Raw genomic sequence first — 26,371 nt, forward strand, 5'->3', positions numbered from 1 at the left:
ATATGAATTTTTGATAGACAATGAAAAAGCAGATTTAAACATGTTAAACATATTAACATTCCTGATAGCATTTCAAATAATGTGCTTGACTTTTCACAGGCTAAAGAATTGCTCTCCAGACATAAAGAAGGCCGATAATCAGCTAAATATTGGTGTAGAACAATCAGCCTCCATACAAAAGACTTTTTTGAACTCAGCCATGATATCGGTATGAAAAATGGTGATCATGAAGTACAATGAATCAAACATTTGGCTCTATCTTTGGTAGCTTTACTTTTTTTTTTTTTTTTTTTTTTGGGGTCCGGTCGTGGGGCCTGAACTCTGGGCCTGGGCGCTGTCCCTCAGCTCTTCAGCTCAAGGCGAGTGCTCTACCACTTGAGCCACAGTGCCACTTCCGGCTTTTTGCTTATGTGGTGCTGAGGAATCGAACCCAGGGCCTCAGGCACGCAAGGCAAGCGCTCTACCACTGAGCCACCTTCCCAGCCCCTCCAGGTTTCTGTAATTGTAGATTCTTGGACATTTAAGGAGAATAGAGGTAAACCAACTCTTTGCTTTGCCCATTGTTTTTCTCTCCACTTGGACAAATTCTAACCTATGCTTAAACATTCCTATGCTTAAACATTTTCTTCCTGTGGCAGCCCTTTGACTCTTCTGTTTTTTGTTTTTTTTTTAACTACTTGAATGTATCATCTTATCTTTAAACTTACGTTACCAAATTCAGATTTTATGAAAACTATGTACCAAGTACAAGTTTCTAAATTCTAAATGTAGTTTTGCAGTTATTCTAATGGCAGTCTAAAGGCTTAATTGAATTTGTTGTTGATATCATTGTTACTGGAGAGTGAATTTTACCTGTTCCTGATAAATTTTCATACTATATTAATTTGAGATTAGAAATACAACAGACTCTAAAATGCAACTGAATAACTTGGAAGCTTTTGTTACGATTATTAAGGAGTTGGGAAAGTGGAATAGCTCTTAATCTTGGTTTATTTTAGTTCCAGTTTAAATCTTCATAGAGCCACTATAATTTTCGTATGTGTACATTGATTGACATGGTGTGTCTAAGATAATTTTTAGTTTAAAAAATGGATACAAAGCATATTCCCCAAAATAGTTAAAGGTCAGATATGGTGAGCAACTGAGGCAGGAGAAACACAAGTTAAGGCTAACCTAGACTACATAGCGAGGCTCTTGCTTAAAAAAGTGTGTGTATATTCAAAAAGTATATGTATATTTTTAAGGTATGTGTTTCATACATGTATTCAAAAAATATGCTCGCTCTCTGTATATGGTCATAAAAGTATGTATATAGATATATGTAGGTAGGTTGAAAATCTTTTTAGGAAAACAATCTAATATGCTATAATCAAAGGTGTGAAATGTGAATGGTTTGTAGTTCTAGCTAAGCAAGATTAGGATTGTCATTTTTGTTGCTTGTTTTCAGAATTTGCAGTGACTCTGTATTGGGCTTATAACCCAAATGGTAGCTTGAAGATTTTGTAACTATAATATATTGTATCTGAACATCTATCTTATGTAATTGTTATAAAGGCGGTGTACAAAGGGGTTTACACTTGCATAAGTCAGGTAAAGAGTACATTTCTTTTTGGACAGTGTCGCCCCTTTTCTCTGTTTTTCTCTCCCACCCCCACCCACAGTTATATTTTCTAAATACCTATTTTTACATTTTGTATATGGTTCCCTCTTAGGAAACTAAAACTACAGAAGAAATTGATGAAGCATTGAAAATAGCAGGCTGTAATTTTGAGCAATTAAATATTTCTATAAAAGTAAGTATTTTGGATGATTAAGATTCATCACAAAGTGAAGCATTGTAATCCATTTGAATGTGGTACCACTGATGTTAGAATTTAGCATTGATAATCTAATAATAAACATACAAAAGAAGGGAAAACTCCCCTCGTGGACTGCCAAAATTAGATAGTAGCATTGTTGTTCATTAAGAGCCTAAAAAATTGGAGATTATTAAGGAACCATGAAGTTTACTTTTCTGTGAGCTGAATGTTGTTCTTAGAAGCATCGCAGATAATCTTTCTATATTTGTTCATTGTCATTATGAGCCTTTTCTAACTGGCAGAAGATAGTCACTGACAAAAAACAAGCTCTTAAACACCCAGCAATGATCATAGGGCTTGAACTCATGGCCTGGGATGCTGTTTCTGAGCTTTTCACCCAAGGCTAGCACACTATAACTTGAGCCAAAGCTCCACTTCCAGCTTCTTTAGATGGTTCATTGTAGATAAGAGTCTCACAGAGCAGGCACCAGTGGCTCATGCCTATAATCCTAGCTACTCAGGAGGCTGAGATCTGAGGATTGCAATTCAAAGCCAGCTTGGGCAGGAAAGTCTGTGAGATACTTAACACCAATTAACCACCAGAAAACTCGAAATGATTCAAGTAGTAGAGTGCTAGCCTTGAATAAAAGAGCCCAGAGGCAGTGCCCAGACCCTAAGTTCAAGCCCCATGATTGACAAAAAGTAAAACACCTCTCAGAATTTCCTGCCTGAGATGGCTTTGAACCACCATCAGATCTTAGCCTCCTAAGTAAGCCAAGATTATAGGCATAAGCCACCAATGCCTGACTGGACAAGACATTTTGATTAGCTAAAAGTCACTATAAATAAAGTCAGGTTTTTAAACAGAAATGAAAGGAACTTAAGGCAAGCATCAAGTAGTAGAGTTCCAGCCATGAGTAAGAAAGGTAAATGAGAGCACAGACCTTGAACTCAAGACTCAGTATCAGCACCATAAAAAGAAATATGAAAAGAGGACAGAGAATTCTAAGAAAAACATTGAGAAAAAGGAAAAAAAATGAATGCTATGTGTGATGAAAAGCAGTTATAAGGTAATAAAATACTTAATGTAATAAGAAAAGCAAATTTGGTACATGAACTGGGATAAGACTTTTAACAACTGAATTTGGAAGGGGTACAATTCAGTCCCAAACAGGCTACCTCCTTCCCCTTTCTTTTTCAAAAAGAAATCGATTTATCCCATCCCAACTTCCTCACAGTCTTAATACTTGTTCTAGCATCAACTATAAATCTAAAGTCTCATCTAAATATCTAAATCAGAAGAGAATCAGGGTGGTACTCAGTATGATTCATGGGCAAAATTCCTTTTCAGGTATAAATCTGAATTCAGCCAAGTTCATCTGTTTCTAAAACACATTAGTCAGGCCAGTGATGTAGCTCAGAGGTAGAGTACTTGCCTAACATGCTCAAGGCTTTGGGTTTGATTCCTAGCACTAGAAAGAAAAAAATATAAAATAGAAGGGTTATTAATCCCAAGCAAGTTTTAAAATTTTTTTAAAAAGTGCAAAGAAACATGGAATAAGGTAGCATTTTAATCTAAGTGTTTCTAAGTTGTCTTTGGATGTATATATGAAGAATTCTGCCACAAAGAAATTCAGTAGTTCAAAATTACTTATGTCCTGTGATTAAAAGAATTCAAAAATCTCACCAGTGGATATTTTAGTGGGAGAGATTACCAATAAAAATAACAAAAAGATGTCATGCTGATAAGTAGAAGACATGAAGTTGAACTTTAACTTATTTTGTTTATTGTTGCATCACCTATTGTGCAGTAATTTTGAAATGTCTAGAAGTTGCTTTTAACTTTCAAAATCACACTGTAACTTCTACAAAAAGGAAAAAGTACCAAAATTTAGATCTTCGAATTATTTTCCCAGGTGCTTGAACAAACACAAAGCCAAACAAAGAAGGAGACCAATCATCTTATCGAAGTTGTTGAGAAACAGTTTGATAAGCTTTTTGCTTCTCTTGATTCTAGGTAATGTAACTGGAGTTTTAAACATTGACTTGTTATTCTATTCATTTGTTCATATTGAAATAAGTAACTTTTAAACAATTTGTACTTTCAAATTTTTGGTTGTTTACCTACCCAAAGCTAAATAAATGACTTCAGAGTAAACTACTTACTTAAAGCCATTAGTACTGAAAAACATTTTTCAAAACCTAGCTTATGTTTTAGAATTCAATATACCTGAAACAATACAAACATCATTCCTACTACATAGGTCTATCATTTTCTCATGTGCTTTTTTGCATAAGGCCTTTCTGACAGGCAATACTAAACGGTATCATTGGTTTTTTTCAAAGCTCTTTGATAAATATTATTTTAAAACACATTGTGGATTCTTTCCATTAGGCATTTCAAGGAACAGGCTCATAAGACTTGTGACATATTCAGATAGTACATAGTAATGTTACTTGTCCATTTACCTATTAGATAAATACTTAATTTCTTAGTACTCTGAAGGCTGAAGCAGAAAATCACAAGTTCAAGACTAGACTAGGCTTGAAACCTGTCTCAAAACAAGAACAAAAAAAAAACCCTCCTCATGGTGCCTGGCACATAGGCTTATTAATCTGTAATGCATAAATTACTTCTTATTGAACAAACCCACAGTTGGGTTTTCTTAGCAAGTGCTATTCACAAAGTTATAGCTATAGCCCTTGGTTGAAAGATTAGTAGTATCTTACATTTATTCTTTAATTATTTACACATTCAAGTGATAATATTCAAGTCGTCTAATCTCTAATCCCCATACATCATGTACAGGGGTCATTTTTTGCCTTTTAATGGAAAAATATGCACAAAATTTATACTTCTAATCACTTTCTTCCTTTGAGACATAATTAAATTTCTTTGAAACCATTTTTAAATGTGACAGCACCAAGGCTTAAACTCAGGGCCTGTGTTCTCGTTTTCTTGCTCAGGCTAGTGCTCTACCACTTAAGCCATACTTCCAGTACAGCATTTTGCTTGTTAATTGAAGGTGGAGTCTCTTATACCTAGGTTGTTTTTGAACAGCCAATCCTCCAGTTTTCAGCCTATAGAATTATAGGTATGAGGCTCCAGAGCCTTTTTTTAAGGGTACAGGTTAGTGGCATGTGGTAATTCTGTGTTTTAAACTTTCTGAAGAACTGCTAAACTTTTCCACAGTGGCTATATGTACCATTTTACTTTTCCCTCTAGTATTACACAAAAATTGCAATTTCTTTCATTAGCCTTCTCCCCCTCCCCCAGTTCTGGGGCTTGAACTCAAGTCCCTGAGCTTTTGCTCAAGGCTAGTGCTCTACCACTTGAACCACTTCCAGTTTTTTTAGAACAGTTTATTGGAGATAAGTCTCATGGACTTCCCTGTCTGGGCTGGCTTTGAACTGCAATCCTCATATCTCAGACTTTCCTTTTTCTTTTCTTTTTTTTGGTCTGTCATGGGGCTTGAACTCTGGGCTTGGGCGCTGTCCCTACGCTCTCAAGGCCACAGCGCCACTTTCCTATCTCAGACTTCTGAGTTACTAGGCTGAGAGGTGTGAACCACAGTGCCCGGCTCCTTACCCTTTTTTTTTAAATTTTTTTCTATTTTTCTGGTACTTGGACTTCACCTCAGCTTGAAGACTTTTTTGTGGGGCTCAGTTTTGAGTACAGTGCATCTTGATCAATGTCATCCCTTCCATCAGTCTTCCTCCATCTCTCCCAGCTGGCAATTTCAATGATTGTATCTTCAAGTTGGCTGATGTGTCCCCCTTGCTCTCTCCTCTCTTTCCTCTAGCACAAGCTACCTTTAAATCCACAGTAATACAGTAATCCTGAGTAAGAGTGCTAGGATTACGCCCAAGCACCACCATGCCTGGATGATTCTTCTTCTGCCTATTCAGACATGTAGTTGAGCCACTCTAGTAGGTTGGGTTTGGGTTTTTTGGGGTTTTTTGCTTCAGTTATTATTCTTTTCAATATAAAATATAGTCTTGTCTGGTTCCTTTTTTCTTTTTATATTAAAAACATATTCTTATCATTTTATGCCATTTTTCTAATTTTTTCAGTTCATTGTTACGTTTTCCTTTAACTTTGGGATTATTAATACTATGTTTTTGCATCTCTTTACTAAATCTAATGGCTGTGCTTCTTCAGGAAAATTTCCACCATAGCTTCTTCCTTTAAATGGGCTTATTTGTTCTTTTGTTATTATTCTTGTTCCTTTGTATTCTGGTGATGATTGTACTGAAACTTGGACATTGGAAAACTAGCAGCCTTCTCTTTACAGTGTGGGTTTTTTTTTTAAATGTTTCTCCATTTGAATAACTGCATACTCTCAGCCTATTTATGTTAGCCCAAAGTGAAGGCTTAATGTATTCTCAGATCTTTTCTTTGCTTTTTTTTTTTTTTTTTTTTAGTGGTACTGAATTGGAACTCAGGGCCTTGGACTTGCTAGGCAGGTTCTCTTACAACTTAAGCCATGCTCCCAAGCCTTGCTCATGCCCTTATGCTTGCCCATAGTCCTTCCCCTCTGTCCTCAAGCACTTTTTTGGTATATATTTTTTATTATAAAGATACTGTACAGAGGGGTTACAGTTACATGAGTAAGGTAATGAATACATTTCCTATTTAGCATTGTTACTTTGTTTTTCCCCTACCATCCCTTCCTCCCCAACTCCTCCCTCCCCCACTAAGTTGTGAAGTTCCTTTTCAACATAGCACTTTTCCTCCATTTGTCTTTCCCTTATTACTCCCCCTTCCTCTCCTCTTATTACTCCCCCTCTCCCTCCCCTTCTTCCTCCCCCTCTTCCTCCTCCTCTCTCTTTCCCTTCCCTTTCCCTTCTCCTTCCATTTTCTGTAGTTAATTTCAAATAAGTTGCTGCAGTTTTTGCACAGATCACTCTGGGACTTTGAGCCTCTTCCTTTCAGCCTTCCAAATAGAATGGATTTTGGTGATAGATCACAACATTGGGCTTGTTGGTTAAGATGGCACCTCACTTTTGCCCAAGCTAGCCTAAAACTTCCATTGTCTCCATCTGTGCCTCCTGAATGGTTGGACTTACTGTGTGAGCCACTACACCTGGCCTTTTCTCATGTGTGTCTGAGCATGTATCTTTCTGGGCCTAAATACAGCTTTTTTTTTTTATTGCAAAAATACAGAGGGGTTACAGTTACATGAGCAAGATAATGAATACATTTTTTTTTTTGGGGTCCGGTTGTGGGGCCTGAACTCTGGGCCTGGGTGCTGTCCCTCAGCTCTTCAGCTCAAGGCTAGCACTCTACCACTTGAGCCACAGTGCCACTTCCGGCTTTTTTTTCTGCTTATGTGGTGCTGAGGAATCAAACCCAGGGCCTCAGGCATGCAAGGCAAGCGCTCTACCCCTGAGCTACTTTCCCAGCCCCAATGAGTACATTTCTTATCAAGCATTGTTGCCTGCTCCTTTGTTTTTCCCCTACCATCCCTTCTCTCCCATTTCCACAACTGCACCCCCCCCACTATGACCCCCCCCGACTAAATTGTAAAGTTCATTTTTTGACATAGCATCTTGTACATCTCATGTTGCAGTGGGTCAACCTGTATCCCTATTTAAACAATTTTTTTCCCTTCCCCTCCCCAAATTATACCAACATCAAATGCAGTGAAAACAGGGGTTATACCCTGGGGGAGGGACATACAAAGGAACAAAAAAAATCACGTGGTACCTTATAAATATGTTAGAAACAATAGCAAGAAAGAAAAAAAACCACTTGTGTCCTTATCTTGGGTTTCATTTCACTTAACATCATCTCATCTGACCTTTTCTGCTTGTCTCAGACATATACTAAATGAATGGATCAAGAAAATGTAATATATATGCACAATGGAATTCTATGCCGCCATCAGAAAGAATGACATTACTCTATTTGTTAGGAAATGGAAAGACTTGGAAAAAATTCCATTAGTGAAGTAAGCCAGGCCCAAAGAAACATGGTCCCATGGTTTCCCTATTTGCAATAAATACTGCTTTTAAAATTACCCTGTATACACAGTGACTTTGACATTTGCAGTTTTGCAGTGAGTTTTTTTCAAGCTTCTCTGAAGCTTCAGGTGTGTCTTTACATGTAATCTCTTGCCCAAGGATCTGCCCTGCCTTTTCTGAGCAGTACTTACTGTTCTGCCCTGCCTGACACCTAAAACAAATACCAGTCCTTTCAGGCAGTGCCACACCTGTTAAAACGTTGGCAATCAGGTAGCAACTGTCTACTCCTAACAGACTAAAGAAGGAGACAAGTAAAAATGCCACTGAATTTCTTACCATTTTGATTGTGGCCTTTGTTTTGTTTTTGTTTTGTAATGGTGCTTGAACTCAGGATCTGGCTGCTGTCCTTGAGTTTTTTTTGCTCAAGGCTAGCATTCTACCACATTGAGACATAACTCCACTTCTGTTTTTTTGTTTTTTGTTTTTATTTTTTATTTTTTGGTTGGTCATGGGGCTTGAACTCTGGGCTTGGGCCCTATCCCTGTGCTCTTCAGCTCAAGGCAAGCAAGCGCTCTACCACTTGAGCCACAGCACCACTTCAGTTTTCTTGTGGTTAATTGGAGATAAGAGTCTCACGGACTTTTCTGCCCAGGCTGGCTTTAAACCATGACCCTCAGATCTCAGCCTCCTCAGTAGCTAGGATTACAGGCGTGAACCACCAGCATCGGGCTCCACTTCCATTTTTTAGGTGGCTAATTGGAGATAAGAGTCTCAAGGACTTTTCTTGCTCGGGATGACTTCAAACTGTGATCCTTAGATCTTAGCCTCTTGAGTAGCTAGGATTATAGGCATGACCCATGAGTGTATGTCTTGTTTTGAGCATTTTCTTTAAAATTTTTTTATTTAATTTAAATAGGGATACAAGTAGACCCATTGCAACAATGAGATGTACAAATCGTTATGTTGAAAAATGAACTTTACAACTTTGAGGGGGGGCGTTGGGGGAGGGAGGGGGGAGATGGGAAGGGATGGGAAGGGGAAACAGGAGGAGGCAACAATGCTTGATAAGAAATGTATTCATTATCTTGCCCATGTAATTGTAACCCCTTTGTATGGTACTTTCACAATAAAAAAAACTTACTGTTATTGTAAAGTTGATGTACAGAAGGGTTAGTTATATAAGTCAGGTAATGAATACATTTTTTAATAGTATCACCTCTTCCCTCATTTCCTCCCAGTTTTTCCCTCCCATCCCCCTTCCCGCAAGTTGTATAGTTCATTTGCAACATAGTACCTAGTGAATATCATTACTGCATCTGTTTACCCTTTGTCACACTATTTCTGTGTTCCCCTTACTCTTCTCAAAACCCACCAAAGTTTCATACAAGACAAAAGGTACAGAAATTTAAAAAAAAATGACAAAGGGGAAAATAAGAAGCAAAATAGCACAAAACATCTTGTTTTCATTTCTTGGAGTTCATTTCGATAAACATTTTATATGATCATATTACCATAGCTATTGAACCTTTGTGTTTCACTCCTAAGAATATCCTTCTTCGGTTTCACTGTGTGAATGTATAAAGTTTCTGTCATTTATCATGTTCAAGTGAATTTTTCATTTTTAACCAAGTAGTGTGTTTACTTGCACATTTATAGAAACTTTCTAGTTACAACAAATGAGTAAAACTATGCAGCCTTGTTTCTTTGGGTCTAGCTTACTTCACGAAATACAATTTTTCCAAGTCCTTCTACTTCCTTATGAATGGTGCAAAATCATTCTTTCTGATGGAAGCATAGAATTTCATCATTCATATATATATGTATATATATGTATATATATGTGTGTGTGTATATATATATATATATATATATATATATATATATATATATATATATATATATATATATACCACTTTTTCTTGATCCATTGATCTATTCATCTACTGAGGGGTGTCTGGATTAATTCCATATCTTGGCTATGTAAACTGCTGCAATGAACAGTGATGGTAGTTTTAGTGTAGCTTTGTTTGTGGTCTTTAGGATAGATGCCCAGGAGTAGAATTGCTGGGTCACAGGGAAGCTCTGTCTCTAGTCTTTTGAGGACCCTTCATCCTGCTTTCCAAAGTGGTTGAACAAGTTCGCGTTCTCACCAATAGTGTAGTAGAGTTCCTTGTTGGCCACATCCCTGCCAGCATCTGTATTGTTAGTTTTCTTGATAATGAGTTTTCTTGATAATGACCATTCTAACTGGGTACAATCTCAATGTTGCTTTGATTGCATTTTTCATGGCCAGAGATTTTGAACATTTCTTATTCTAGTAACCATTCTTCTTCTTAGAAGTCTCTTTAAGTCTTTAGCCCATATATTTATTGGGTTGTTGTTTCTTTGAGGGTTTATTTTGGGGGGCTTAATTTTTTGAGCTCTATTTTTTTAGCTCCATATTTTAGGTATGAAGTCCTTTTCTGACATATCACTAGAAAGCCCGTTTTGTGGGCTGTCTTGCTAGCTGTGAAGAAAACTCTTCAGTTTAATGCAATCCCATTTATCCAGTATTTCTTTTTTTCTAATGTGATTCTGGATCTTAGGAAGTTTTGACCTGTGCCTAGGAGCGCTAGTGTTTTCCCTACCCCTTCCTGTAATATTTCCATGGTGTCTGATCTTATATGGAAGTCTTTGATCCATTTTGAATTGATTCTGGTGCAGGATGAGATATAAGGACCTAGCTTCAATTTTCTGCATGTGTATAGCCAATTCTGCCAACACCATTTGTTGAAAGGCTGTTTTTCTTCCATTCTGTGTTTTTGGGTCCCTTATCAAATATTAGATGGCTGTAGGTCTGAGGGTTTATTTCTGGATCTTCTATTTGGTTCCATTTGTCCTCAGGCCTATACTTGTGCCAGTACCAAGATGTTTTTATTACTATGGCTTTGTAATAGAGTTTGAAATTTGGTGTTGATATTCCTCCAACACTTTTTCCTACTAAGGATTGTTTTTGCTATTAAGGGTCTTTTATTATTCTATATGAATTTTCAGATTGGTTTTTCTATGATACTGAAGAATGTTGGGATTTTGATGGATATTGCATTAAATTTGTAAATAGCTTTGGGCACTATGGCCATTTTTACAATGTTAATCCTTCCAATCCAGGAGCCTGGAAAGTTTTTCCATTTCCTCAAAGCTGCTTCAGTTTCTTTGTTCAGATTTTTAAAGTTTTCTTCATAGAGGTCCTTCACATCTTTGGTTAATTACCAGGTATTTTTTGAGGCTATTACAAATGGATTTGCTTTCCTAGTTTCAGCTTCACTCTTCTCATTGTTAGCATACAGAAAAGCTACTGATTTTTATGGATTAATTTTATATTCTACTACTTTGCCGAAGTTTTGGATCAGTTCACGCAATTTGGGGAAGGAATCTACAGGGTTCTTTAAATACAGGATCACATCATCTGCAAAGAGGGGTAACTTCATCTTTCCCTGTTTGGATCCCCTTTATATTTATTTCTCACCTTATTGGTCTTGCTAAGAATTCCAGTACTATATTGAAGAGGAGTGGAAAGAGTGGACATCCTTGTCTCATTCCTGACTTTAGAGGAAATGATTTTAAATTTTCACCATTAAGTGTAATTATTATGTTGAAGAAAGTTCCATGGATTCCTAGCTTTTCCAGAGTGCTTTTCATAAAAGGGCGTCGAATCTTGTCTTAATTCTGTTTGTGTATCTATTGAGATGATCATGTGGTTCTTGTACTTGCTTCTGTTGATATATTTAAGTACATTGACTTATGTATATTGAATCTGCTTTTCATCCCTGGAATAAAACCCATTTGATCATATTGTATGATTTTTTTTTTTGGTTAGTTGTTGAATTAGATTGGCCAGAATTTTATTGAGAAGTTTTTGCATCAATGTTCATCAAAGAGATGGATCAATAATTCTGTTTTTTTTTTATGAGTCCCTATCTGGTTTGGGGATGAATTTGGTAATGATCGTTCTCTTTCAGTTTCATTGAAGAGTTTGAGAAGTATTGCCGTGAGTTTTTATTTGAAGGACTTAGAAAATTCAGCTGAGAATTCATCTGGTCCTGGGTTTTTCTTGGATAGGAGGTCATTTATTGCCATTTCAATTTCATTACTTGTTATGGGCCCATCTAGTTGGTTTAAATCTTCTTGGTTCAATTGAGGTATAATTATTCACTAGGAATTCTTCCATTTGTTACAGATTCTCCAGTTTGTTGGCAAAAAGGTTTGCAAAGTATTCCCTTACATTCTGAATTTGCTTGTTTCTATCATGATGTTCCCATTTTTGTCTCTTAATTTTATTTATTTGTGAAGGTTCTATATAATTTTTTTGGTCAGATTTACTAAGTTTCTGTCAATTTTGTTAATTCTTTCCAAATAACCAACTTTGTTTTGTTGATTCTATGTTTTTTTTACATCTATAATTCATTTATATCTGACTTAATTTTTATTATTTCCATCTATTGGTTTGGGGTTTGGCTTGTTCTTTGTTTTTCAAAGAGCTTGAAGTGCATCATTAAAATGTGGAATTGAAATTTCTCTAATTTGTTGATGTAGGCACTCAGAGCTATAAATTTTCCTCTGAGTACTGTCTTTGTTGTGTCCCAGAGGAGCTGGTATCTTCCATGTTCATTTTTGTTAAATTCCATAAATGTTTGAGTTTTAATTCTAATCTCTTCAATGACCCACTGGTCATTCAGCAATGTGTAGGTTACTCTCCCTGAGTTAGAGAATTTTCTGTGATGACTTTGCTGTTGAGTTCTAATTTTATTCCATTATGGTTATGGTTGACAGCATACAAGGAATAATTTCACTTGTTTTGAATTTGCAGATTTGCTTTGTGACCTAAATTATGATCTATTTTGGAGAATGTTCCATGGGCTGCAGAGAAGAATGTATATTCTAATACTAACGGGTGAAATATTCTGTAGATATCTGTGAAATCTAGCTGGTCTGTGACTTACGTTTCTTTGATTAATTTTTGCCTGGATGATCATCTATCCAGGGGTGACAGTGATGTGTTGAATTCACCAACAATCACTGTATTTGAATCTATGTATATTTTTAGGTTAAGTAGCAGTTATTTGAAGAAGTGGGTGCTCCAGCATTTGGTGTATGGAATTGTGATCTCCTTTAGGAAAGTTCCCTTTATCAGTAGGTAATGTCCTTTTTTCCCTTCTTACTAATTTTAGTTTGAAGTCTATTTTATCTGATATTATTATAGCTACTCCAGCCTGCTTATGGGGGACATTTTCTTGAAAGATTTTATTCCAGCTTTTCACTTTGAGAATATGTTTTTGTCAATAAGATGTGTTTCTTGTAGACAGAAGATGGATGGGTCATGCTTTTAAATCCCACTAGCCAATCTTATGTTGTTAATTGGAGAGTTAAGTCCATTAGTATTGAGAGTTAGGACTGTAAAGTGTTTTCTAACTCTTGCCAAGTTATCTGCCTTCTTAGGGATGTGCCTATTCTTCTCTCACTATATTTATCTTGTTCTCTGGTAAGGGGCATTTTCTCTGCCAATATCATGTTCTTGTTGTCTTGTTCTTTGTTTTCTCTTTAATCATATTTATCAGCAATCTTTTTAAAGCATTTTGAGAACTGTCTATGTCCTTGAATGTTTGCTCTGTTGCCTGGTTATTTCTGTGGGAATTAAGCTTCTTGACTTGCCATTTTTCTTGTTTCTTTAGTTTTGTCTGCCCTTTTAGAAACCCTTTTGGTTTTAATTTGGTGGGGTGAGGCTGTGCTCTAATAGGTTGGTAGATTAACTGGCCTATGGTTTGATACTCTGTTGGGATTTGGTTTTCTGGAATCAGATGTTGTTGAGAGCGGTAAGGGAAGGCTTAGAGTTTAGTTGTGTTGAGATGCTGTGATGTTAACACTTGTCTGAATGAGACATTTGCTCACATCACAAGTACAGAGTTCACTTTTACAGTTCTGTGACACAGGGAGCCACATCAGGAATGACAGGAACACTAGGGGAAGCAGTACATAGTGTTATTTCATGATTCTTCGAAGAAGCTGATTGGTAACTCTAGGAAGCATGGCTCCAGCACTGTGAGGCTCCTGGTCCCCAGGTGGTTGGCTGAACCTGGGGCTTATCACAGTAGCATTGCATCCAAGTCAGGCTGCACTTCCACCAGACCTTTTCTTAGTTCATATAATCATTGACGGTTTTACAGAGTTCCTGCAAGATTGTATTAGCTAGTTTTGTATGGTAAATGAACATTTTGAATTTAGTTTTCAATATAGATTAATTTCTGTGTTAAAGTAATTCCATATGTTACAGAAAAGATTTTTAGTTAGAAGTAATGCTGTAACAGTATAACCTTTCTAAAGGAATATTTTAGCAATTACAGTTAGTTGGAATCTTAAGTTCAGATATGGTGATATCTGTTTTTAACTCTCATTAAATCTATTTAATAAATATTTGCTAATGGAAATTTTAAAAGCAAAAGTAAATCTTTGTAAAATGTGATTACAGATGTGTATCTGTAAAGGAATAAGAAACTTTAGGATAGACCCAGTGGCTTATGTCCTATGATATGATAGCTTTTCAGGTGGCCAAGATGTGAGGATAGATGTTTAAAGCCAATCTAGGAAGACAAATCTGAGAGACTCTTCTCTCCAGAAGTAGAGATGTTGCTCAAGTGGTAGAGCTCTAGCCATACACCTGTGAGGGAGAAAAAAATCTAAGAGCAAGTGAGAGGCCCTGAGTTCAAGACACAGTAATGGGACTTAAGAAACACACACAGCCAAGCAAAACAAAGCAAAGCATAGCAAACAGGATAAATAGAGCCAGCATTTTTCTTGATGTTATGTATAATGGCCTAGAGTTACATTTACCTCTAATTCTGTGACAATTACTTGTGATACAACTGTATTACTTTACAAATTTGGTGTTTCTCTAATTATAAATACATAGATTTAAACTATAAAACAGTTCTGTTCAATGATCAAGTGAAAATACCACGTGCTAATTTACTGAATTGTTTTCAGTTACTACTTAGTTAATATGACTCATTTAACCATTTTAATTTATTAACTAATGATATTACTATTTCAAATACTATTCAGTCATTATAGATACATATTTATACATATGTTTACAAAACACTGCAAAATAACTTTCATGTCTTAAAGGAAAAAGATCTTGTGTGAAGAACTTGTAAGAACTACAGATGATTATTTATCAAATTTAGTATTGACTAAAAACTACCTTGAAGAGAAAAAAAATGATTTGGATGCAGCTATGAAAATAGCAAGAGAATTGAAATCAGCACCTTCTCTGAGAACATACTGTGACCTCACTCAGGTAATTTTAATAGTTCATGATGTTAAATTAGTTCAGTGGGAGCTCATTTCATAAACTTTTGAGTACGGCATTTAGGACTTAATGAAAAATTTGTTTTCCAGACTACTGTAACCTATGTAGATACTTCATGACTTACGATAGAGTATGTCTCAAGAAACCCATTGTAAGTTGAAAATACCATTAAGTCAAAAGGATATTTAACATAACTAAACCAAATATAACAGCAACACAGTACACTGTAGAGTATAGGTTGGTTATTCTCACAATTAAAGGGTTCTTTGCGTCAGCCCAGCATTGTGAATGGGGGTCATAACACATATCAATAGCCCAGGGAAAAGATCCAAATTCAAAAATCAGAGTATGGTTTCTGCTGATTATATTGCTTTTACACTCATGCAAATTTGAAAAATCATAAGGTAAACTATCAGAACTCAGGGATCATCTATGTTCACATTTATAGAGTTTTTGTATATTTGAATTCTGGGACAAACTATTAAATTTGGTCTTTGTTTTTATTGCCACTAAGGAAATGGTGCAATATGTGATCTGAGGGCCAGTTGGATGACACCAAGGTGAAAGTAGGTTTTATATTAGTCAGTTTTCTATCACTAGAACAAATACCTGAGAATATCAACTTCTAAAGAAAGAAGCTTTATTTTGGCTGTTTTGAAGGTTTCAGTCCCTGGTTGGGTGGCTCCTTTCCTTTGGGTCTATGGTGCCAAATCATGGTGGGAATGTTTAGTGAAGTCAGAAGCATTAACCTCAATAATTAGGAAGCAAAAGGGGGAAGGAGCTGAGGACCCACTGTCCCCTTCAAGGGCACTCCCCCCTTACCTGAGTCCTCCCACTGGACTCCACATCTGAAAGATTTTTGTCACCTCCCAAGCACATGTTGGGGATTAAGCATTTACCATGTGGATCTTTGGGGAATTCTAAGGGTCCAAAATATAGGACATGAATTTTTAAAAAAGAGGATAATGAGACTAGCAAACCAAATGAAATTCTACTTTTTCTCATAAGTAATTTTAACCTAAAATTTCAAGATTTCATTCAGGCTTTTCTCTCCTTACATTTCCCAGAATGTACACCTCAGAAGACAAGTTGATTTATCTATCTTCTATCATCTAATCTTGTACCTAGGAGATAGAATTGGGAAAAGTTGAAATTTCTTTTTTTTTTTTTTTGGCAGTACTGGGATTTGGTCTCAGAGCCTCATACTTCTTGGCAGGAATTGCACTTCTGAGCAATACTTCCAGTACAAAACTTCTTTCTTTCTTTTTTTTTTTTTTGGTCCAGTCGTGGGGCCTGAACTCTGGGCCTGGGAGCTGTCCCTCAGCTCTTCAGCTCAAGGCTAGCGCTCTACCACCTGAGCCACAGCACCACTTCCGGCTTTTTTCTTATGTGGTGCTGAGGAATCGAACCCAGGGCCTCGAGCATGCAAGGCAAGTGCTCTACCACTGAGCCACCTTCCCAGCCCCCAAAACTTCTTTCTTATAAGATAATTTGGCAGGTCAAGACTAGCCATAGATTCTCTGGATTTCTGCTTTATCATCTAGTATAGATACTGCTTTATTGAACTTTGAATTTTCAGAGTCCTGTTTTCCAAAGACAATGAAATTTGTGCACTAGACTGAAGTAAAACATTTGAAGTCATTAACTGCCTTCAGTGTCTTAGCTTTAAATGAAAAGTATAGAACTTTCTTAGTTGGTCTTGTCTTCATCCAGCTCCATTGTGGATGTTATAACCTATGAGACACTGGAAAGAAGGTAAAACTGATAAAGTTTCATCTTCTATTTAGTTAGGAAGATGAGGCAAAGAAAAAAGATAGAAGGGCTGGGAAGGTGGCTCAGTGGTAGAGCGCTTGTCTCACATGCATGAGACCCTGGGTTTGATCCCTCACCACCACATAAGCAGAAAAAAGCCAGAAGTGGCTCTGTGGCTCAAGTGGTAGGGCACTAGCCTTGAGCTGATGAGCTGAGAGACAGTGCCCAGGCCCAGAGTTAAGCCACTAAGACAAAAAGAAAAGAGAGATAGCATTTGAAAAGAGTAACACAGGCACTAGATGAATCTAAGAATTTTCTCTGATGGAATAGTTCATTCATTAGCTCTTACCTGTTGCTATTGGTTATTTTACATTTCCAGAACACATTACTTAAACTTTTTTTCATTTTTATTTTTTATTGTTATTATAAAGGTGATGTACAGAGGGGTTACAGTGTTACATAAGTCAGGTAATGAGTACATTTCTTTTTGGACAATGTCACCTCTTCCCTCGCTCTCTCCTAGTTTTTCCCTCCCATTCTACTCATAAGTTGTATAGTTCATTTTCAACATAGTATCTGAGTACCATTGCTGCATTTGTTCATCCTTTGTCCCTCCATTTCTGTGTCCCCCTGTACCTTCCCAAAGACGGATAAACAAGAAAAAAGAAAAAAAAAACCTCTTATTTCTATTTCCTGGAGTTCATTTCAGTATTACTTAAACTTCTTTAGGATAAAAAGTCATGAACATTGATTAGTTTGCAATCAGTCCTTAAATTGAGTACCCAAAATCAAGTCTTAAATTCATTAATGAAAGAAGTAACCAAAGGTAGTTTTCCTTCCTCTTTCAACAATATTTGTGAAAAAGGAAAATTCATGTGTAAATAACACTTCTCTTTTCATTATAGATTATTCGAACTCTGAAATTAACATTTGAGAGTGAATTATCACAAGTCAATTCTCTTAAGCCAAGGAACCCTCCCAGGTGAGTAAGTCATAATTCAGGCAACCATAGCAAGTAGAAAACGATTTCATCCTGAGTTTACTAAGATAGCAAGCAATATAATTTAAAATTTGTGATCATAAATGTTTCTCAAGATAGCAACTAAATTAAAAAATTACAATTTATGATAAATTAGAACATTTTCTATTTATTTTTTGTGCCAGTACTGGAACATGTACTCAGGGCCTCGGCTCTATCCCTCAGCTTTTTTGCTGAGGGCTAGCACCCTACCACTTGAGCCACAGCTCTATTTCCAGCTTTTTTAGTGATTAATTGGAAGTAAAGTCTTAAGACTTGCCCAGACTGGCTGTAAATCTTGATGCTCAGGATCTCAGCCTCCTGAATAGCTAGGATTATAGGCACAAGCCACTGGCACCCAGCTCATGTTTTATTTTTAATAAGTTGTTTTAATATCAGCAGATGATTTCTGTTTAATCAGTAACTTATGAGATCAGTTATATGCCAATGTTTTATTTTAGGTTGAATATGAATTGCAGTGAAATTATCTGCATGTTCAGTAATATGGGAAAAATTGAATTTGAGGCCCCAACAAAGTAAGTATTTATAAATATTTATGCAAATGACAAGATGTGAGTTGGAGCTTGCTTCAAGTTGTAGAGCACTAGCCATGAGTGGGGGAAAAAAGCCAAGTGAGAGCATGAATCCCTGAGTTCAAGCCTCAGTACCAGCACACAAAAATGATATGTTCATGTATGGTAATTTCCACAAGGAAACACCCTATTACGATTTCTGTTAACTCAAAAATAAAATTAAAGAATGACAATATGTATCTGACAGTACTTGGGTTATATGAAAGACAAATTGATTGTTATTCATAAGTGGAGAAATAATTGAGTTTACATAAGTAACTTCTCCGTGCAGTTTTGGTGGGGGTTTTAGTTTTGATTGGATGGTTAGTTTTTTGTTTTCTGATCATAGGGCTTGAACTGAGGGCTTGGGTGTTGTCTTTGAGCTTATTTTGCTCAAGGTTAATGTTCTGCCACTTTGAGCCACAGCTCCACTTGCAGTTTTTAGATGGTTAATTGGAAAAGAGTCTCATGGACTTTCCTGCCCAGACTTTCTTTCAGCCATGATCATAATCCTCAGATCTCAGCCCCTTAAGTCGCTAGGATTATAGGTAGAAGCCACAAGCACCTGGTTATATACAGTGTTTTTAAAGGGCCTAGAAGGGATTACTATATAATGGTATACATGTTGAAACTCAGTAAACAAACACTGAACACTGATTTTTGTACTAGAAAATAACATCCTAGATTAACATATAAAAGATAAAATGCAACTGGATATGATTGTTGACACCTATACTTACACTGGTTCACACCAGTACTTAGGAAGCTGAGGCAGGAAGATCTTGAATTCAAGACCTGCTTGGATTACCTCATAAGATCTTACCTCAAAATGCTAAAAACATAACTAAAAATGATGTGTAATTACTGTTGTAGTATAAACAGAAATTGTGCTGAAAAGAAGGGCTGATAAGTTGTTGGTCTAGAAGAGAACTGGAAAGATATTTTCCCTCATCCGTGAAAATAACTAGCAAGTTTAAAGGACAAAAAGAGAATGGAGATAGACATCCATAAGAAAAATATATAGGCAGTGAAATAGAATGATACATTCTAAATTTCTCCATGCAAAACTAGGAGCTAATTCTTTTTTTTTTTTTTTTTAATTTTTTGGGTCCAGTCGTGGGGCCTGAACTCTGGGCCTGGGAGCTGTCCCTCAGCTCTTCAGCTCAAGGATAGCGCTCTACCACTTTAGCCACAACGCCACTTCCGGCTTTTTTCTTTTTGCTTATGTGGTGCTGAGGAATCGAACCCAGCGCCTCAGGCATGTAAGGCAAGCACTCTACCACTGAGCCACCTTCCCAGCCCCTAGAAGCTAATTCTTTTTTTTATATATATTTTTATTTTTTTTATTGTGAAAATACTGTACAGAGGGGTTACAATTACATGGGCAAGATAATGAGTACATTTCTTGTTTTTTATTGTAAAGATACTATACAGAGGGTTACAGTTACATGAGTAAGGTAATGAGTACACTTCCTATTGAGCATTGTTACCCCCTCCATGGTTTTCCCCCTACCATCCCTTCCCTCCCTACCTTCCCCGAGGTTTTTTTTTTATTGTGATTAAGTGATTACATAATTTCCCGAATTTCATAGTATTGTGGAATAATGATGCTCATTTAAAGTCACAAGTTCATTCTAACTTTCCTGGAGCAAATTGTCTATCACAGTCTATAACATATAACGGTGTACACATATACACCATACATGTGATCAGCAGCATGAGGATATTTAGTAGTGGTTTGACCAGATGAGTGGGAGTTCTTTGTTTCTTGAGTCCTGTTAGTTTTGTCATATCACCTAACATTTTGGGTTTAGCATCCACTTAACAGGGAGACCATGTACTGTTTGTCTCTTTGCTCTTGGCTTACCTCGCTCAACATGATTCCTTCTAGCTCCATCCATTTCCCTGCAAATGCCATTATTTTGTCATTTCTAATGGCTGCACAATATTCCATTGTGTATAGATACCACAATTTTTGGATCCATTCATCTGTGGTGGGGCATCTAGGTTGTTTCCATATCCTAGCTATTGCGAACAGTGCTGCAATAAACATGGAGGTGCATGTGTCCTTGTATATTGGTTCCTGTTGTTCAGGGTAGATGCCTAGAAGTGGTATGACTGGGTTGTAAGGGAGGTCAATCTTTATACAGAGGGTTACAGTTACATGAGTAAGGTAATGAGTACACTTCCTCTTGAACATTGTTACCCCTCCATTGTTTTCCCCCTACCATCCCCTCCCTCCCTCCCTTCCCTGAGGTTCTTTTTTTTTTTTTTTTGATTGTGATTAAGTGATTACATAATTTCTGGAAATTCACAGTATTGTGGAATAATGATGCTCATTTAAAGTCACAAGTTCATTCTAACTTTCCTGGAGCAAATTGTCTATCACAGTCTGTAATATATAACAGTATTGTGGAATAATGATGCTCATTTAAAGTCACAAGTTCATTCTAACTTTCCTGGAGCAAATTGTCTATCACAGTCTGTAATATATAACGGTGCTCACATGTTATATACCATATATGTGATCAGCAGCATGGGGATATTTAGTAGTGGTTCAACCAGATGAGTGGGAGTTCTTTGTTTCTTAAGTCCTGTTAGTTTTGTCATATCACCTAACATTTTGGATTTAGCATTCACTTATCAGGGAGACCATGTACCGTTTGTCTCTTCGTCCTTGGCTTACCTCGCTCAACATGATTCCTTCTAGCTCCATCCATTTCCCTGCAAATGCCATTATTTTGTCATTTCTAATGGCTGCATAATATTCCATTGTGTATAGATACCACAATTTTTGGATCCATTCATCTGTGGTGGGGCATCTGGGTTGTTTCCATATCCTAGCTATTGTGAACAGTAGAAGCTAATTCTTAAAAGACTTTGTATGCTATGTGATTGTGTTGAAACTTTTATATACTAGGTATGTTCTATTTGATATGGTCTTTTTGTGCAGCTATAACAAAATACATGAAAGTAGATAACTAAAAAGAATAGGAATCTATTCACTCACAGTACTGGAAACCAATTAAATAACAATGTTCTGGAACTGTCCAGATAGGTGAAGTAGATATGGAGTAAAATGAACAAATAATTGGTTAGCTATGGGCTAGTGGTTACTGAATAAATACATCCAATGGATTCAGATTAATAGGATTATTAGTAGTCTCAAATAAGCTTTTCAGTGCTTTGTACTCTACATTTTTTCACACTTTATTTTTAGGTGCTGAACAATCTTTAGTGTGTGTCACAAATGAACTATCATGTGGGAAATTTTCTTGCAGATAAATATTAAAGTAGCCAAACTCTGTTTTGTTTGGTGTTTTTTGTGGTTTATTTTTGTGCTAGTCTTGGGTCTTGAACTTGGGACTTGGATGTTGTCTCTGAGCTTCTTTTGTCAAGACTAGTGCTTTACCACTTGAACCACAACCCCACTGTCAACTTTTTTGGTAGTTTATTGGAAGTAAGAGTCTCATAGACTTTCCTATCTGCGCTGGCTTTGAACTGCAATCCTCAGATCTCAGCTTCTTGAGTAGCTAAGAATACAGGCATGAGCCACTAGCTCCTGGCATAGATATTTTCACCAAGAAAATGAAGTTGGAGAATAGTCAAAAGAAATTAATAAAAATGGACCTTGTGATACCTACTCATCACACTAGAAAGGGAAAAAAACTGACATGTTTATCCTTACCAGTGATGCCTCTGCACTTCCTTTGCAAATGGAGACCAGTGACATATATTCAGAAGAGAAAAACATTCCACCACAGGAAGAAATGGTTACAGTGACATCTCCCAAAACAGTTGCTGTGCTCCCTCAAATAGGATCTACCCCTGATGTAATAATTGAAGAAATCATTGAAGAAAATATAGAATGTAAGTGAAGATATAAAAGTGGGGGAATTTTTTTATCTGTAGTGGAGTTAATTGGTTGCTTTGTTTCATGAATTTAACAGAAACATACTGCAGTGGTAATTTATAGTAATTATATGCATTATGAATTAGAACTTGTGGATTCCATACCCTACTTAACATTTATCAAAGATAGATTTTTAATTTTGATGTATTAGCTAACTTCTGGGGTACAAATCCAATATTTGGTTTAATTGGGGGTATTTGACTTTATAAATGAGATGATTTATGAAAGCAGTTTCACCAGTTCTTGAATTAAGGACAGCTTGTCTTAATCTTGGTTCTGATGAACTATCATGAATATAATTTTATAACATTTAAACATATCACAGTTTGACAAGTTGTTAGTATTTTGCCAGTTAACACAGGAGTGAGAAAATACGTAGTTCTCTACTAACAATCTACTGTAGAGTAATTTTTTTAATCATTTTTTTGTTTTATGCAGAATGACTTTTCCTCCCACTGTTTGGGTTTGAGCATTCTGCCTCTTGATCTACATTTCCAGCCCTCAGAATGACATTTTGATTACAAAAACAGGAATATCTTACTTTTATTATTATTACTAATACTTTAATACTTAGGATAACCTGTTATACTTTATTCTTAACAAGGGGTCTTGCCTTTCTAGTATTTTTGTCAAGTATAGTTTTTTAGAAATTAGTGTGTCACTGGCGACATTAACAAAATTAGCATAATTACCTTTATTTCTTATTTTGATAAAGCATGCTTCACAGATAATTTTGTGGAGACTAATAGCTATTCAAAAGAGCCTCACTGGAAAGAGTCACCTATTCCTGTTGGATCCAAAGCAGGTATTGTTAAAGCAGGTACTGTCTGAGCTTGATGTAGTAGAGTTTAATATTTTGAGTAACTGGTTTTTTTGTTGTTGTTGTTTTTTGTTTTGTCAGTCACAGTGCTTGAACTCTGGGCCTGGGCACTGTCCCTCAGCTCTTCAGCTCAAGGCTAGTGCTTTACCACTTGAACCACAGCGCCACTTCAGTAGAGTTTAATATTTGTATGGTAACTTTTACCTAGTTGTAAGTCAGTAGGCAAAACGCATGTTAAACCTCTTACCTTTTATATTTTTAATTTTTATTCTGTTACTGTAACGGTGATGTTCAAAAGGGTTATAGTTATTTAAGTCAGGACATGAAAACACGTCTTTTTGGACAATGTCAACCCTTACCTTGCTTTCTCCCAGTTTTTCCACAAGTTGTATAGTTCATTTTCAACATAGTGTAAAACCTCTTCCCTTTTAATGTCCAAAGTTTTGACCCTGATAGAATTACTTTCAAATTTTATAGTATTTCTTGTAGCTGCAACTTGAGCTATGCATATTTTACCCCATTTTCAGAATGGATTATATTCTTTGTAGTCTATATTAACTAGATAGTTAAAATGATTCTGTCATTATCTATACTTGGCTGTATTCAACTCCGTGCCTTTTGGTCTTAGTTCAAAAATTAAATACATATCAAAATACTCCGAATTTGCCAGGCGCCAGTGGCTCACACCTTTAATTCTAGCTATTCAGGGGGCTGAGATTTAAGGATTGCAGTTTGAAGCCAGTCCTGGCAAAGAATGTATGTTAGACTCCTATCTCCAATTAACCACCAAAAAGTAGGAAAGTGAAAGTATGGTTTAAGTGGTAGATCACTAGCCTTAAACATAAAAGCTTAGGGATAGCACCCAGGTCTTGAGTTGACCCAGGAGAGGGGGGAGGGGGAAGGAGAGGGGAAAGAGGGAGAAGGGGAGGGGGAGGAGGAAGGGAACCATCCCCATCCCCATCCAAAATGACCCATATGTGCTGGCAGCATAGCCCAAAGTAGATCACTTGCCTAGCTTTAACTCAAAGGAGAGCAATTGTTTAGCATACATAAGCCCTGAATTCTATCCTTAGCACTACAAAAAAACAAATTGTTTTAGGATTGGGCTCTCTCATAGTGCTTAACTATGCTGGAATTTCATTTCCACAAGAAACTTAGAGAATATTACAATTGCTCACCTTTTGTGAATTATTTCCTAGATCATTGTTTTAATAATATGGTTTAAATATTGATTCCTATCCAGGTTATCCTGAGCTAGTTTTTGTAAGCCATGTAATAAATCCTTGCCACTTCTACATTCGGAAGTATTCACAAATAAAAGATGCAACAGTATTGGAAAAGAAGGTGAATCAAATCTGCACTACAAGTTTACACCTTGATCCTTCTGATATCTTGGAGCTAGGTAATAAATTATTACTCAAAGTTAAAGTATCAAGTTTATTTAAATATTGTAATATTTGACCAGTCTCATAGACTTGCTATAATATAGATTTTTTTTTTCTTCCAGTCAAAACATAAACATAAAAGTAAGAATTATTTAACATTGGTTAAATTATTTAGCTAAGTTTTAAAATGGAATATTGGTACATCTTTAGAAAGATAAACACAAAATTTCCAGTATGGAGTGAATTGTTTTTTAAATTACAAAACTTAAGACAAATTATGTAGGCCCCACCCCTTGTCTCCAAAATGATTCCTTTGTGTCACTCTAGTCTCTTGCTTTCCTCATGTACATGTTGAACACTTTAGAGAAACTTAATGGTACCCATTCCTAGGGCCCTTTGGAGGGTAATTAATCAACACCATCTGTGTTCATTCTAAGGGTATGCAAACTTACAATGCCTTGGATTTTTAAATTAAGTATTACCTTAATACTATTTTTTAAATTTATACCCCAAATCAATAAAAACTCAATTTTTAGTTTTATTATCATTTTCTGTAATGTGATGAAGCAATGATTTATTTATTAAGGGAGTATTTTTTGAATGCATATGTATATATATATATATATATATATACACGTGTGTGTGTGTATATATATATATATCTAATAATGAAGTATTGCCTATTTCTGATAGTTGTTTAAAGGAGTAGTTAATTCTTATTTATGTAGCATTTCAGAATGTCAGAAGACTAAGATCTATATAAGCCTCTGACAAAAATTTTTGTCTGAAAAAAATTTAGGGGCAGGGAAGGTGGTTTAGTGGCTTAGTGGCCTAGCATACATGAAGCCCTGGGTTTGATTCCTCAGTACCACATAAACAGAAAAAGCCAGAAGTGGCGCTGTGACTCAAGTGGTAGAGAGTGCTAGCCTTAGGCAAAAGAAGGTCAGGGACAGCGCCCAGACCCTGAGTTCAAGCCTAAGGATTGGCACACAAAAAAATTTTTTTTTAGTTTTCTGTATCTAAGAGGAGGGAAATGTACTATTAAACATATTACAAATGCTTTTCTGAAAATTAATATATACCCTAATGAATGCAGTTTAAGTTCAGAGAACATTCTAAGCCATACTCATTGTTTTAAGTTGCTAATGCTAGTTGTTCACAAAATAATTATAGCTGATTTAAATACTTTTTTGTTGGTGGTGATTATGAGGTGCTGTCCCTGAGCTCTTCAGCTCAAGGCGAGTACTCTACCACTTGAGCCACAGTGCCACTTTGGTTTTCTGGTGGTTAATTGGAGATAAGAGTCTCACAGACTTGCCTGCCCAAGCTGGCTTTGAACCATGATCCTCAGATCTCAGCCTCCAGAGTAGCTAGGATTACAGGCATGAGCCACCGGCGCCCAGCTTAAATGCTTTTTTATATTTGGAGAAATAAATGACAAGCGAAGGAAGATGATGCTGCTTTATGGAGAGAAGAGGTCCTTTGTATTTGAAGAATAAGAAATAGCTTCAACAAACTTTACCAACTGCATGAAAGAAAGTAAAATTAAGAGAATATTGGTTCCATAGAGCATGAAAACAAGAAGGGATAATTCTAACCAGAAAACCACCCAAATTCTCAGTTTTTTGTGTCTATATGCTGGTCCTAGAGCTTGAACTCAGGGCCTGGGTATTGTCCTAGGCTTTTTTGTTCAAGACTAGCACTCTGTCACTTGAGTCATGGCTCCACTGCCAGCTTTTAAAAAAAAGTTTGGAGATGAGTCTCATGGACTTTCCTGCCTGGCTTAGCTTCAAACCATGA

General features: G+C 36.4%; 1 protein-coding gene across 2 annotated transcripts in view; it reads left to right on the forward strand.

The window, feature by feature from the left end:
- Positions 1-26,371, forward strand: part of Rnf17 (ring finger protein 17) — a 98,077-nt gene that overhangs the window by 10,937 nt on the left and 60,769 nt on the right. The window contains exons 4-12 of one of the 2 annotated variants that reach the window (XM_070001994.1): positions 100-208; positions 1,713-1,793; positions 3,716-3,816; positions 14,928-15,099; positions 17,769-17,845; positions 18,343-18,417; positions 22,145-22,323; positions 23,082-23,186; positions 24,430-24,588. In XM_070001994.1, the coding sequence (XP_069858095.1) occupies positions 100-208; positions 1,713-1,793; positions 3,716-3,816; positions 14,928-15,099; positions 17,769-17,845; positions 18,343-18,417; positions 22,145-22,323; positions 23,082-23,186; positions 24,430-24,588 (1,058 nt within the window). The remainder of the gene's footprint in view (positions 1-99; positions 209-1,712; positions 1,794-3,715; positions 3,817-14,927; positions 15,100-17,768; positions 17,846-18,342; positions 18,418-22,144; positions 22,324-23,081; positions 23,187-24,429; positions 24,589-26,371) is intronic. The other variant, XM_070001995.1, reaches the window with a different exon arrangement.

The sequence above is a fragment of the Dipodomys merriami genome, unplaced genomic scaffold (genome assembly GCF_024711535.1).
Source record: "Dipodomys merriami isolate MVZ:Mamm:240054 unplaced genomic scaffold, mDipMer1.0.p SCAF_6, whole genome shotgun sequence".
In the NCBI taxonomy this organism is placed as follows: Eukaryota; Metazoa; Chordata; class Mammalia; order Rodentia; family Heteromyidae; genus Dipodomys; species Dipodomys merriami.